The sequence below is a fragment of the Dermochelys coriacea genome, chromosome 3, assembly GCF_009764565.3.
Source record: "Dermochelys coriacea isolate rDerCor1 chromosome 3, rDerCor1.pri.v4, whole genome shotgun sequence".
Classification (NCBI taxonomy): Eukaryota; Metazoa; Chordata; order Testudines; family Dermochelyidae; genus Dermochelys; species Dermochelys coriacea.
In genome coordinates this window covers 59,611,902-59,626,621 of record NC_050070.1, presented here as the reverse complement: position 1 = coordinate 59,626,621, position 14,720 = coordinate 59,611,902, and the positions used below count along the sequence as shown (strand labels likewise).

Below are 14,720 nucleotides of genomic sequence, written 5' to 3'. Positions count from 1 at the left end.
ATGGACCAAAACCAGCTATAAACATCCGTGTGAGGTCATTGTTATCTAGTGTGAAAATCTGCAAAATCCAACATACCAAGCATCGTAATTACATTTTCCCAGGAAACTGTGTCATGCTCTTTCTTGGCCCTTCTATTTAACAGTGGAATGCAAACAAAAGGCTAAAGTCTCAAAACATTACATGGGAGATGCACACACAAAATTTAATTTTCAGAATTAATTATGTGTGTATATCTTTTGAATTGTGTTCTTTAAAAATGGCCCCAGAGTGTATTTTATGCAATTGTGGCAATTCAAACATTTTTTTTTACAAGTAGATAATCAGTCATTCTTGTTGGCTTCTTGTAAAAACAACACCAACACCAAAAACAAACCGTCGTGGAATGCGAATGCAAATGCAAATGGGAAAATGCTGTCATAGAAAAAAATATAGCTCTTGACAAATGAAAATAATTATGGTGACAGCTCAAGCTCACACTACAACAGGTATTTGTCGTATAATGTAAGATTAGAAGCATTCAGCAACTAGTAAGGGAGATGTCATTGGAAACAGAGTAGGCACTCGAAGCCATCTCTCCCGATCTTCTATAACTCTTGCCCATAATCCTGTATCGCTCAATGCAAGATTACAGCCTCTGTTTCTCACTGCTGGGTTGGAGGAGATAGCTACCCTTCCTGGATGTGCAGTCTTTGGTCTCAGTTTAGTTTGTTAATGAATGAGGCAGGGCATTGTTTCAGACTGAAATTACTATTTACAATGAAAGAGTAACGTTATACGTGCAACAATACTGAACCAGATCATATGGCCCTGTTTTCAGAGGTTCCCTGCTGGGAACACAGCCTTAAACCTTACAGTGTGCCCTCTGTGTCATAATCCCTCAGTCTCTCTGGGCTTAGTCTGACTTTCTCCCTCAGACCTCTTTCAGAATCTGTCAGAGTCTGTTCAATCACATGCCCAAATGGTTGCCTCACCCATTCTCTTCTAGAACCTGCCACAAAGTTCAAAAGAGAATCTAGTTGCAGGATTGTGCTGAAAGGGAAAAACCCTTTCAAGAATAACACTTCCAGAACCTAAATGTTGGGTGAAATTACTTAATCCTGCAGCTTTTCCCCAGACAGAACTCCCACTAGAGTAAACAGGACTTTTCTGTGAAAGGACTTCTGTATCAGGTCCTATACAGGACAAAGACCCCGAATGAGCCACATGATAAAAACAAGAGTGAAGTTAACTCTCAATCATGTGACATTTTTTTCTTCAGTGTATCGAACGTTTTCTACAACCTCAGTTTTACGATGTTGCATTTCTGCTGTAAATTATTTATAATAAAAGTGAAGTAATAGCATGTTTGTTTAGGACAGAGACAAATTGGAGAGTAAAGTAAGGAGCTGCTTATAGTCAGGAACATTTGAAGAAAATAATGTTACTCTTCTATGTTTAAGAAAGCATCTAGGGAAGGTATGGAAAAAACAGGCCTTCAATTTTGGGAAAAGTACTGCAATCACTTATCTAAATCAGAATAGGTCAATATTTCTGATTTAAGGAGAGATAATCAGCATGGCTATCAACAGTAAATACAGTATGTCAAAGATATGATAGCATTTGTGAGGAAATAATATATTGTTTCAACAGACAGGGACATAATTTACCTAGAGTACAAGAAAGCTTTCAACAGGGTAGCCTTTTTAAAAGAAAAAAGTGGCCTCTATTTTTTTGGGCACAGTTTTGCATCTGCTAATAACCGGATACAAATATTTCCATTGAAACATCTGACCTATCTGATTTGCTGATGAAAAAATGCAGGCACTGCATGATTGAAGGTGCATCTAAGGACACAGCTGGATGGGGTTATGGAACAGTTGCTCTATCAAATCCATCTAAAGCACCTGTCAGTGTAGTATATATGCACCAGACTGCCCTTACAGAGCATGTTTTCTTTTTCTCTCTTCATCCTTCCAGTTTCTTTCATCCCTTTACGTTTCTGTGTTCCTATACAATAAACTGCAGTATATGTAGGTGCATTAAATAATAATGGAAATTAACTTGTTTTAGGGTCCATCTGGAATGAAAGGAGAAAAAGGTGACAGAGTAAGTACTGCCTTAAAATTAGTTTATTTATCACTTACTTTAATGTAATAAATACTGGCTTTTTAAAAGCACAGACAATGTACTAATATAATACTTGTTTTAATTATTAAGGGAGATATTGCTTCTCAGAACATGATGCGAGCTGTTGCAAGACAAGTCTGTGAACAATTGATAAATGGTAAACAATGTCGTGCTTTTTCCTAGTTCTGTTTTCCATTTGGCTAATTTAATAGCTCATTTGTGAAAAGTCAAAATGATTTAAATTTGAGATGAAAGGATCCTGGCTGCAAAGCATAACAGGAGCCAGAGTGTTGCCATTGCTATCTTCTGTGCCACTGATCTGATGGAAGGAAAATGTACCACAAAATTGGTTCCTGAATCTGAAGGGCTAACTTGTTAATGAACTAATCGGTCACCTCTGGATTCAGATCTTGCACACGCCACAAAGGGAATGATTTTGTGCAGTCAGCCAAGTTCCTGTTTTAGCACTGTCCATGTAATAAAGCCGCCAAACATTTTGGCATAAACCAAGTCTCACCTCTGAGAGATGGAAGGCACAAGGCTGGAATGGAAGGAGCATTACAGGTATTAGGATTGAAGTATATTGGCACATGCTATCTGGGCAAGCGATGCACACAGGACAAATTGTGTTATGCAAGGGAAGAAATAATTGCACTGGGTAAGTCTCAAAATTCAGGTCCCCGAAACAATATTTTAATGGTTTTGGTTTTTACTTCAGCCCCAAAGCTGACGTAGCACTCTGCAGCCCTAATGTGCCCCTACCTCCAGGCAGGAGTGACCACTGGAAGATTCATGCAGTGGGTCCTCTAAGCTCCCTATGCCACCCTACAGGGAGCAACCCCAGAGTGCAGCTCTGTGCTCCACAGGAGGTATAACCCCCTACACAGCTTCCTCAGATCATCTCTACCCCTTCCATAGCACAACTGCACAGCGTTTGCTGTCAGGAAGGCCCCCAAGAAAGACAGAACAATGTTTGCCTATACCTCGTTTTTTATGCAGTAGGGCATGTGCTACTTAGACCCCGATACTGCTACTGCTGTTTTTGAGGTAACCCAAGATAGATGCGGAATTGTGACATACTGATTTTGTTCAACCAAAAATATCAAATTGTTCCCAAGCAGTCTGCACTTGTAATGGAACTACTAGGATGTCTTCTTCTGTTTTAGGTTCCCTATACTGAGCCTTCCTCTTGAGGGCTCATTGCATGGTCACCATACTTCTAGTCAAGAATAACTAACTGGATCTCCCCTTCAGAATTTCTTGCCGCTTACTTGGACAGAGCTGTCTCTCTTGAGCAACACACACATTCTCTGGGAGTGAAATTTTCCCTGCTGACCAGGGATAGTGGAGGTGTATGCATCTTCAGAGCTTAAGGGGGTCTTAAGTGATACATCACCCTTGTGCAAGGCTTCAGCAGGGGCTGAATTTCATCTTCTGTTCCCTGTCACTGTAATATCTATTCTTTTAATGCAGAGTACCCAGAAATGTCTATTTTTGATGGCTAGAACTGCATTTCAGATAATCTTTTGGAATTAGCCTTTGCTGCCTTGTAGACGAGGAAAGAGTTCTTTGCCAGGGTTCAGCCAACAAGGCTGTTATAATCCAAAACTCAGTTTTCACTTGTCACCTTTAGTGGCTGTGAATTTTTATTTAAGAGTATCTGTGGCCAGAATCTCTCCTCTACCCTGCCCTCCTTCCGCATGTATTCTACATGATCATATCTTGCATTCACCTTAATCTGTGCATATGTTCCAATTCTCTACTATTTGGACAGTGGGTGGCGGGTGTGTGCATATGTGATTTTAATGAAAAGTGATTAAAAAACCCTTTCTTTCTCTTTAAAGGCCAAATGAACCGGTTCAATCACATGCTGAATCAAATCCCGAACGATTACTATGCAAACCGCAATCAACCAGGACCTCCAGGACCACCAGGACCGCCAGGAAGCGCTGGGGCAAGAGGAGAACCTGGGCCTGGAGGAAGACCAGGGTTCCCAGGAACACCTGGCGACCAAGGACCACCTGGTGAAAGAGGTGAGTAGTGCTCAAAGAGCATATGTATGACCATATTTCAGAAGCTGTCAGCAGAGGAATGCAATGCAGCTGTGCCAGCCAGAAAGGCCATGAAGCATATAGCTTTCCATAGCCAATTGAAGGTATTGGTACAGCTGGTATAGTGGAATATTCAGTGTCTGAAGACAAGATCTAAAATTACAGAGATTTGCATCTACAGTGCTTCTCTCTCCATGTGGTATTTATGGAACACCAGTCACTGCAGAATCTACATGCGATCTCAAGAAAATATATCAACTTTATCAAGATAGCTTAGTACAGAGAACATTCTCTTCTCAAAGCTGTTTCTGGTATTAGCTGCATCTTGACAGGCTACATTTCTGAATTGGCATCTGGATGAGGGGAAAATAAGATTCGTTAACACGAATGTGGGGTGAACCGTAGCTTAGGGATGCTGCAGTTGAATGCAGCTGAAGCAGAATAGTAGGTATATGGGGAATATACGACTCAATGTGCCCGTACACTTCAGGTGCTTTAAACTGCTCTGGTGATGTAAAGTAGGCGTAAACTCAGTTTAAATGGCTGGTTAAGTCTGGATTATGGCTGGTTTGCAATAGCATAAGGGAGCCAGGCTGTAACCAGTGAATCTGGCCCTCAGTTGTTCTGGCTGTTACACTTCAGAATGTGGACATAGTGTTGTGTTTTCTAACATAGATTTTACTATGGCTATTTACCACTTAAAAGAAAGTAATGAACTTCTGAAGCCAGCTATATGATAATATTGACTTACACTATTTCATTAGGTTTTAAAGGATGCATAAAGCGTAGTTGTAACAGAAATGTATAAAGCTTGTATGCCTTTACTCATGTTGGTAGATGTAGATGTGTGGAATGAACTTCAAAGATGTTCCTGTGTTTTAGTTCAGTCTCTTCAGACCAGGTTACCACTGTATACTACATTTAAAAATCTTGTCTGTCAAACTGAGATGTTTGTTTCCTTAAAATATTTTCCTCATCCAAATTAAGACTTCCTAGACCAGAGCTATAAAGCAATAAAGTATTTGAAGTAATGTTATAATCAATGAGAGAGCATGAAAAAAATATAGTTTTCTGACATGGTTTCTTTTTTTGTGTGTGGTTTTTATTTCCTTTTGGACCTTTAGGACTGTCAGGAGAGAAAGGTGAAAGAGGGATTGGATCACAAGGACCACGAGGTTTGCCTGGACCACCTGGTAAATTTTATGTTTTTAATTTACATCAGCTTACAGAACAGTAGAAGTAAAAAGGAACAAAACTTCCTAGAAAGTCAGATTGCTTAACTGCTCTTATAGCAAATAAGCATATGTTATTCAATGCACTTTACATTTTTGACATGTATTGGTAATAAAATGAAGCATTCTGAAAATGCTGAAAACTTTAACTAGAAATATTTTTTAGACATGGCTAGCAGAAAGTTGGCTTTATCATATAATTTATTCTTCTGGCACATTTGCTCATGAAAATATTTTTGATGAAAATACTGATTTTGAACCTTTATTCGCAAAAAGAAAAGGAGTACTTGTGGCACCTTAGAGACTAACAAATTTATTAGAGCATAAGCTTTCGTGAGCTACAGCTCACTTCATAAGCTTTCGTGAGCTACAGCTCACTTCATCGGATGAAGTGAGCTGTAGCTCACGAAAGCTTATGCTCTAATAAATTTGTTAGTCTCTAAGGTGCCACAAGTACTCCTTTTCTTTTTGCGAATACAGACTTACACGGCTGCTTCTCTGAACCTTTATTGACTCCGTAATCAGGGGTTGATTGCTACTGAAATGGACATTTTCTTACTTTTTTCTATTTGATAGAAACAAAATATCACCTGATACTTTTGGAATGTCTAGTGCCATTGTTGGATCATGTTTGTAGTTACCCTGATGTCCTTTATTGGCAAAGCATAGCGTTGCTAGTACAGAATATGATCCTTTCTCTGTTACTTTTGTTCTTTGTGTCATTTGATTCCATTCACAGATCATTTGCTGATGTCTTGGCAGAAATAGTTAGGCTTTCTCATTGTTTCTGCCTTTAATTTACTAGTTTAAACATGATTTTTTCATTACAAGAGCCATAAGAAGCTTGCAACAAATTCTAGCCCCAGTTGAAACTCTACATTTGTGTTAACCATAATACTACCTCTTCCAAAGAAAACATTACCTCATCTACTCTAGGGTTGCAGGGTAGCAGAATTAATGCACTCCTATGTTTTAATTGAAATCCAATGTGCTTGTCTAATGTAGTAGTTTCCCTTGAGATCTTCATATCTTACACAGAGTGGAAATAAACCAGAGAATTCATTGATGTCTTTAGCGTGGCTCAAACCTTGCCAAATCAGTGTCTGTGAATAAAGACCTTAAATTCCCCACACATAGAAAAGCAACTAATGATGAGTCAAATTTTGGTTCTCTTTGGTTGTTTCATTGACTACATGTAGAAACCAAATGTCAATGTTTTCTTACCAAAGGCTTGTTCATAGTCTAGACGCCAGTAGTGCCAGTGGTTTATGACAGGTTGACTCCTTAAAAAATTTATCTTCCTTTTAATTCTAAAATTAGGTCCACCAGGGGAGTCTCGAACTGGCCCACCAGGTTCTACAGGTTCACGAGGGCCACCTGGGCCACCAGGTCGTCCTGGAAATGGGGGTATTCGAGGTCCCCCAGGCCCACCTGGGTATTGTGATTCATCCCAGTGTGCTAGCATCGCTTACAATGGTCAAGGATTCCCAGGTAGGTTATTGACAACTTAAACTGTAGTCATTTTAAATAGCCTTCACAGATGCAGAGCTGCTTTATGCAAGACAAGCCCACTAGTGTGGAGATACTGAATTATTTCAGGAGCAAATGGTACTGAAACTGCTTAGTTGTAAATTACATCTTGGAACAGTTCAGTCCTTCTAACATAGACAGATCTGAGAGCAGCTGTTCAGATTGTTATGCAAACTTGTCTCACATTGATTTGAAATGTGTTTAGCTTTAAGAAGGAGGTGATTAAATTATACAAATAACTGGTTTTTAATACATAGAAGGATAGTAGATGATTATTTTGCTGTTAGGATTTAAATGACCATTTTCTTCTTCTTCTTCTCCTCTCCTTCCCTCCAATCTTCTTCAGAACAAGGTTGAATACTCCATGTTTCTCTTGAAAAGTAAAAAGAATGCTCTGGTTGCCAATTTTTGTGTGTCTGTTTTTTGATCAACATCAGGATTATTTATACAAAATTAATACCTGAAATTAAAATTTTCCACAAACAGAAACTATTCTCTGTTACAGTGCAAGCAACTGAAAAACTCCACTATTCTACAGTTTCCATTGAATTAAACCCCAAAAGTCCCTGGTTAGCCCTGAGTCATGCCAGCCTCCTGCTGTGAGAAGCAGTTGAAAACAATAGGCTGTCACAGGGAGTCAAATAATGGATGACAGTAGCCAACAATTTCTGACTAATGAGAAGACACTAATATATTCTATACCTAGGGTCCTGCAGGGCCATTTTCATGAAGAAAGTCCAGGCCCATAGTATTGTTACCAAATTCATTTGTGTGCACTGTAGCATTTTACAATTAGTGTATGTGATACTGATGTTGGATATGGTTTGCCACTAGCATACTGTGCATGTATACATGAAAAAAAAATAATATATATATGTATACAGACTCATTGCTGTTGGGTGTAAAAAGCCAGGTACTTGCATATATCTAACCCAAGATTCCTATTTAAATGAAAAAGAGCTAAACTTGTACCCATTGTGCAGCCATGCAATCCTTCCTAGTGAACAGCTATGTATACATATATAGATATATGCATATGACTTAACCATTGTGTATTTTAGTTGGATGACAGTATATTTTTGCACAGCAGTCTGACTTTTTAAAAACTAACATAATCTTTGACCTGTTTCAGGTTCCGGCTAACACATTTTCTAAGTCTCCAGTGCTGCTTGCAGGTTGAATACATGAAAAACCTGTTTCTGAGATGTTTGCGCACGTGCTTAGTAGGAAATGAGTCTGTATGAATATTTCACCACGGATATGGTTAAAATCTAACCGTGTTGGCCTCATATAATACTAACAACATTCGTGAATGACATAAGGACAGTGATGTCAATTCATTATCAAGCCTGTTGCATTTCAGTAATAAAGTAGAAAAACAATTATTTTTAACTCCCCCCCCACCAAATCATCAGAAGCCTCAGTACTGAAAGAGGCTTATAAAACTACTAACCAGCAGAAGTAACACCATTGTGGGAGACAGATTTAACCTGATAAACAAGAAATGACTTATGTAAATAGTAAACTAATTGTGGCTTGTAAATGATTTGTAAGGGATCGTGTCCACTAAAATCAGTTAACTTCTTTACATTAAGCTTCTGCATTAAAGCCTGCTGCTGCTTGCTATGTGCCAGAATAACATCTTTGACTCTGTATGAAATCTACCTGTCTGTTGCTTGTGATCAACATGTCTGATTCAGGGCATGTGCCTTTTTGTATATGTAATCTTGTTGGGTTTTGTAATTGCAGTTCTAAATACTCAAGTTTTATAATTATTTTTCTTCTGTTTTGCTGTAGTCTTTGGTGTTCCTCCAGCACCAGCTGTAACTCAGTTTGTTACGAGGAACAGAATCAGAAAATGACATGTACTGCATATTGCCACTGGTGATAGTTATGTGTACATTTATTTCCCACCCTCAGAGAAAATTACTAGAAGCCAGTCAAACATTTTCTTTTTACTTAATCCATTTGCTCTATTAATTAATTATTTTTTAAATCAAATCCAAGTATTTTTTAGATTTGTTGAAGTAGATGTAAAATACTATTTTTATTTTTTAACAATTTATTGGACCCTTGCATAACATCGTAAGACTGTTTCTACAAATGTTTCTTGTGTTTTTAAGAGCTGGATCCTAGGAGGCCTTTCAAAACCAAATCTCATTTTTCTTATGATTTTACTGCCTCTCCTGCCCCCCTCCCAATTCCATGAACAAAACTGTAAAAAAATCGGTGAATTATTAATTTAGACATTTATTATATGAAATTAAAATCGAACTAACATTATATAGCCAAACTAACTTTCATTATATTTGTGGATTCGAAGACCTGTGATAACTATAATGTTCAATCAGACAACTATTTTCAACCAGAGTCATACGTACCTGAAAGTGGACCCTATCAACCTGAAAGTGAGCCCTACATAGTACCAATGGAGTCAGAAAGGAGAGAGGATGAATATGAGGACTATGAAGTTGAAATGCATTCACCAGGATTACCCTGAACAAATGTGCTAGAAATATCATTACCAAGAAAAGCAAAAGCAAAAACAAAACCATAAAAGATCTGTCTTGTTTTGTGTTGTTGGTTGTTTGTTTTTGTTTGTGCTATGCTCACATATGCAGATACATACAGAGTCGGTGTATCCTATATTCTCCAATACTCCCTTCTCAGATCAGAAATGCACTCACATCTTGTAGGAGTATCATGCTTATGTGCGAATAGCAATGTATGTAACTGTAGATTTCGTTCTTGCTCTTGAAATGCTTGTAAAATACTTTTGCTTAAAGTGGCTGCTTAGAACTTAATGTGTGCATTCAGTTATCACAATGCTGCATTTTCTTGAAATAATAATTAAAAAACCCACAAAACACCAAAAACCAGAGCTGCTGCAAATTTTCGAAGGGCTGTCTGCTTTAGCTCTACAGTTTTCCTCCTTTTCAATGCCTGTTTGCAGCTAAGTCACATCACAAGTCCGCATTGTCTAGTAAAAAGCAAACCAACTCCTTCTACATCGTTGCTAATTTTTTCTATCCTTAGTTATACCTTGCAGGGCATATATTGCTCTTATACATCTCCTTTAACAACCACAAACTTTAAGTAATGTAGCTGAAATCATTGTATCAACTGGATATAGTTTTATACTGCTTTAAATCTCCTTGTAGACACATTAACATTTATGCCAAATTGCAGTCAATCCTGCAGAGATGGAATTGCATGTTTGTGTTGTATATTTAGTATGGATTTTTTTTTCAGAATATAATGTTTCTTAGTTATCAAAAGCAGTTGGAAATTGTTTGCAAGACTATGGATATAGAATTGCTGCTTTTATATTTTAACTGCAAATTGTGAATTTCACTGCCTTATATTATTTATTTCTGAAACAAAGGAGGCATTTTTCAATAAAACTACTGAAAATTTACTTTGTATGATCATTTCTTGAATGGGGCTGTGAGGATACAGACTTGTAATTTACAAGAATGAGATGTAACAAACACACAGAGACCATTACATTTTCTTTATTAACTCCTCCTGATGTTGCAGTGATCACAAATTAATTTGGAATTTTACTAGTGTTAAAACAGGTCCCTGAGGCTGTGACATTGGTTGATTGGGGGTGGGGGGTGGAGGGTCTGGATTTAGTTGGCTCCCACCCTGTAAGGTTTGATGTAACTGTCAATATCACTTAGCCTGTAGCACAGGTGGTGAAAAAAACAAATTGAGGCTCCGAGCTCCAATTGCTGCACCATCCCCTGTGCCTCATTGGTCCCCATGAGACTAGTGGATGGGTGAGCAGCTAGAGAGGCCACTGGAAATTGAAGCAGAGGAATAATGGTGGTGAGAAAATGGCCGGATGCCTCAAAACACTCACTAGGTGGCAGGCAGAGAGTGGCTGGTGGTGGCTCATGTTCCACCCTTAGCCACATGCTCATTGTGCTCTATCTACATATTTTAGGTACTTGTATCCCCCCTCAGTGTAGCATCTGGTTCAGTGCTAGTGGAAGTCAATGGAAAGATGCCCAAGGTCACACAGGAAGTTTGTAGCAGAGCAGGAAATTGAACCGAGGTCTCCAGACTAGCACCCTCTCACCACTGGACAATCCTTGAGCTCTAGTGGGAACAATATAGTGAAATTATATTTGTAAGGGCTTATCTTTTAAAAAGTAAGCTTTTTTCCCATTGAATTTTTAGTGCCCTAAAATGCAAAATATGCAACACAGCTATGTAAACTGCCAGCTTGGTTATATGGTAAATGGAATCCAAACAAGTGAAGTAGCAGAGATAGACTAGAATTAGGGCAGTAAGGGCTCATAATCTATTGAGTTTAGCAGGAGATATAATGAACTGAGAAATGTTCAAAGGAAAGTCATCAAGTTCTTATGTTTGGTGTAACCCTTGAGTTGCAAAAGGTAAAGCATGGAAAATGTGCATTATAGTTTTCTATAAAGTATTACCTACAACTTGCAGAAAATGATTGATAGGAGTTTAGAAAAATTGACTGAACTGTGTGTCTGTCTTGTATAAAATTATATTATTGTATAAAATCTTGCTTGCAGAGTCAGGGTTTAAATGTATCCCTAGGGATAGCTTAAAAAGATGCCCAAATCTTCCATGATGGTATTCCTATCTGTCCACCAAATGAAAAGGCCCATAGCCAAAATATCGAAAGCATAGAATTAAAATTAGTTCTTTATGAAATATATCCAACTGCTGCAGTGCGCAGGGATGCCCATTCAGTAATGTCCTTTATTAAGCCTGATCTTAATCTAGATGCTATTATTTGATTATCTGCAGACACAGAAGATGTAAGCATTAAATAAGAACTATGTTTATATATAGTTAATACATTTTTATGATTTAATTCTAGTCTCAGATCTGCAAGTTGAATATTGGTTCAATAGATTTGATTCCTTAAGTGCATGGAATTTCCAGTAAAAATATGAGGGAAACAGTCAAAATGAGTGAGGATCAATTCTTTAAAAGAAAAGGAGTACTTGTGGCACCTTAGAGACTAACAAATTTATTTGAGCATAAGCTTTCGTGAGCTACAGCTCACTTCATCGGATGCATTCAGGGGAAAATACAGAGGGGAGATTTATATACACACACACAGAGAACATGAAACAATGGGTTTTATCATACACACTGTAAAGAGAGTGATCACTTAAGATGAGCTATTACCAGCAGAAGTGGGGGGAGAGGAGGAAAACCTTCTGTGGTGATAATCAAGGTGGGCCATTTCCAGCAGTTAACAAGAACGTCTGAGGAACAGTGGGGTGGGGGTGGGGGAGAAATAACATGGGGAAATAGTTTTACTCTGTGTAATGACCCATCCACTCCCAGTCTCTATTCAAGCCTAAGTTAATTGTATCCAGTTTGCAAATTAATTCCAATTCAGCAGTCTCTCATTGGAGTCTGTTTTTGAAGCTTTTTGTTGAAGAATAGCCACTCTCAGGTCTGTAATCAAGTGACCAGAGAGATTGAAGTGTTCTCCGAGTGGTTTTTAAATGGTATAATTCTAGACGTCTGATTTGTGTCCATTTATTCTCTTATGTAGAGACTGTCCAGTTTGACCAATGTACATGGCAGAGGGGCATTGCTGGCACATGATGACATATATCACATTGGTAGATGCATAGGTGAATGAGCCTCTGTGGCTGATGTGATTAGGCCCTATGATGGTGTCTTCTGAATAGATATGTGGACAGAGTTGGCAACGCGCTTTATTGCAAGGATAGGTTCCTGGGTTAGTGGTTCTGTTGTGTGGTGTGTGGTTGCTGGTGAGTATTTGCTTCAGGTTGGGGGGCTGTCTGTAAGCAAGGACTGGCCTGTCTCCCAAGATCTGAGAGAGTGATGGGTCATCCTTCAGGATAGGTTGTAGATCCTTGATGATGCGTTGGAGAGGTTTTAGTTGGGAGCTGAAGGTGATGGCTAGTGGCGTTCTGTTATTTTCTTTGTTGGGCCTGTCCTGTAGTAGATGACTTCGGGGTACTCTTCTGGCTCTGTCAATCTGTTTCTTCACTTCAGCAGGTGGGTATTGTAGTTGTAAGAATGCATGACAGAGATCTTGTAGGTGTTTGTCTCTGTCTGAGGGGTTGGAGCAAATGCGGTTATATCGTAGAGCTTGGCTGTAGACAATGGATCATGTGGTATGATCTGGATGAAAGCTAGAGGCATGTAGGTAGGAATAGCCGTCTGTAGGTTTCCAGTATAGGGTGGTGTTTATGTGACCATCGCGTATTAGCACCATAGTGTCCAGGAAGTGGATGTCTTGTGTGGACTGGTCCAGGCTGAGGTTGATGGTGGGATGGAAATTGTTGAAGTCATGGTGGAATTCCTCAAGGACTTCTTTTCCATGGGTCCAGATGATGAAGATGTCATCAATGTAGCGCAAGTTGAGTAGGGTCATTAGGGGACGAGAGCTGAGCAAGCATTGTTCTAAGTCAGCCAAAAAATGTTGGCATACTGTGGGGCCATGCGGGTACCCATCGCAGTGTCGCTGATTTGAAGGTATACATTGTCCCCAAATGTGAAATAGTTATGGGTGAGGACAAAGTCACAAAATTCAGCCACCAGGTTAGCCGTGACATTATCGGGGATACTGTTCCTGACGGCTTATAGTCCATCTTTGTGTGGAATGTTGGTATAGAGGGCTTCTACATCCATAGTGGCTAGGATGGTGTTTTTAGGAAGATCACCAATGGATTGTAGTTTCCTCAGGAAGTCAGTGGTTTCTCGAAGATAGCTGGGAGTGCTGGTAACGTAGGAGTCTATATAGCCAGACAATTCTGCTGTCAGGGTGCCAATGCCTGAGATGATGGGGTGTCCAGGATTTCCAGGTTTATGGATCTTGAGTAACAGATAGAATACCCCAGGTCGGGGTTCTAGGGGTGTGTCTGTGTGGATTTGTTCTTATGCTTTTTTTAGGGAGTTTCTTGAGCAAATGCTGTAGTTTCTTTTGGTAACTCTCAGTGGGATCAGAGGGTAATGGCTTGTAGAAAGTGGTATTACAGAGCTGCGTAGAAGACTCTTGTTCATATTCCGACCTAGTCATGATGACGACAGCACCTCCTTTGTCAGCCTTTTTGATGATGATGTCAGAGTTGTTTCTGAGGTTGTGGATGGCATTGTGTTCTGCACGGCTTAGGTTATGGGGCAAGTGATGCTGCTTTTCCACAATTTCAGCCCGTGCACATCGGCGGAAGCACTCTATGTAGAAGTCCAGTCTGCTGTTTCGACCTTCAGGAGAAGTCCACCCAGAATCCTTTTTGTAGTGTTGGTAGGAAGGTCTCTGTGGGTTAATATGTTGGTCAGAGGTGTGTTGGAAATATTCCTTGAGTCGGAGATGTCGAAAATAGGATTCTAGGTCACCACAGAACTGTATCATGTTCGTGGGGGTTGAGGGGCAAAAGGAGAGGCCCCGAGATAGGACAGATTCTTCTGCTGGGCTAAGAGTATAGTTGGATACATTAACAATATTGCTGGGTGGGTTACGGGAACCACTGTTGTAGCCCCTTGTGGCATGTAGTAGTTTAGATAGTTTAGTGTCCTTTTTCTTTTGTAGAGAAGCAAAGTGTGTGTTGTAAATGGCTTGTCTAGTTTTTGTAAAGTCCAGCCACGAGGAAGTTTGTGTGGAAGGTTGGTTCTTTATGAGAGTATCCAGTTTTGAGAGCTCATTCTTAATCTTTCCCTGTTTGCTGTAGAGGATGTTGATCAGGTGGTTCTGCAGTTTCTTTGAGAGTGTGTGGCACAAGCTGTCAGCATAGTCTGTGTGGTATGTAGATTGTAATGGATTTTTTACCT

The 14,720-nt window shown here is 39.4% G+C and overlaps 1 protein-coding gene across 14 annotated transcripts in view; it reads left to right on the top strand.

Moving 5' to 3' along the window:
• The window catches only part of COL12A1 (collagen type XII alpha 1 chain), a 152,250-nt gene that overhangs the window by 134,395 nt on the left and 3,135 nt on the right, over positions 1-14,720 (top strand). For 7 of the 14 annotated variants that reach the window (XM_043510516.1, XM_043510521.1, XM_043510515.1 and 4 more), the window contains 6 exons: positions 2,051-2,086; positions 2,198-2,264; positions 3,952-4,140; positions 5,283-5,351; positions 6,711-6,881; positions 9,290-10,338. In XM_043510516.1, coding sequence (XP_043366451.1) covers positions 2,051-2,086; positions 2,198-2,264; positions 3,952-4,140; positions 5,283-5,351; positions 6,711-6,881; positions 9,290-9,420 — 663 coding nt within the window. In that variant the 3' untranslated portion in view covers positions 9,421-10,338. Of the gene's footprint in view, positions 1-2,050; positions 2,087-2,197; positions 2,265-3,951; positions 4,141-5,282; positions 5,352-6,710; positions 6,882-7,266; positions 10,339-14,720 lie in introns of those variants that run through there. The other 7 variants (XM_043510523.1, XM_043510517.1, XM_043510522.1 and 4 more) reach the window with 3 other exon arrangements.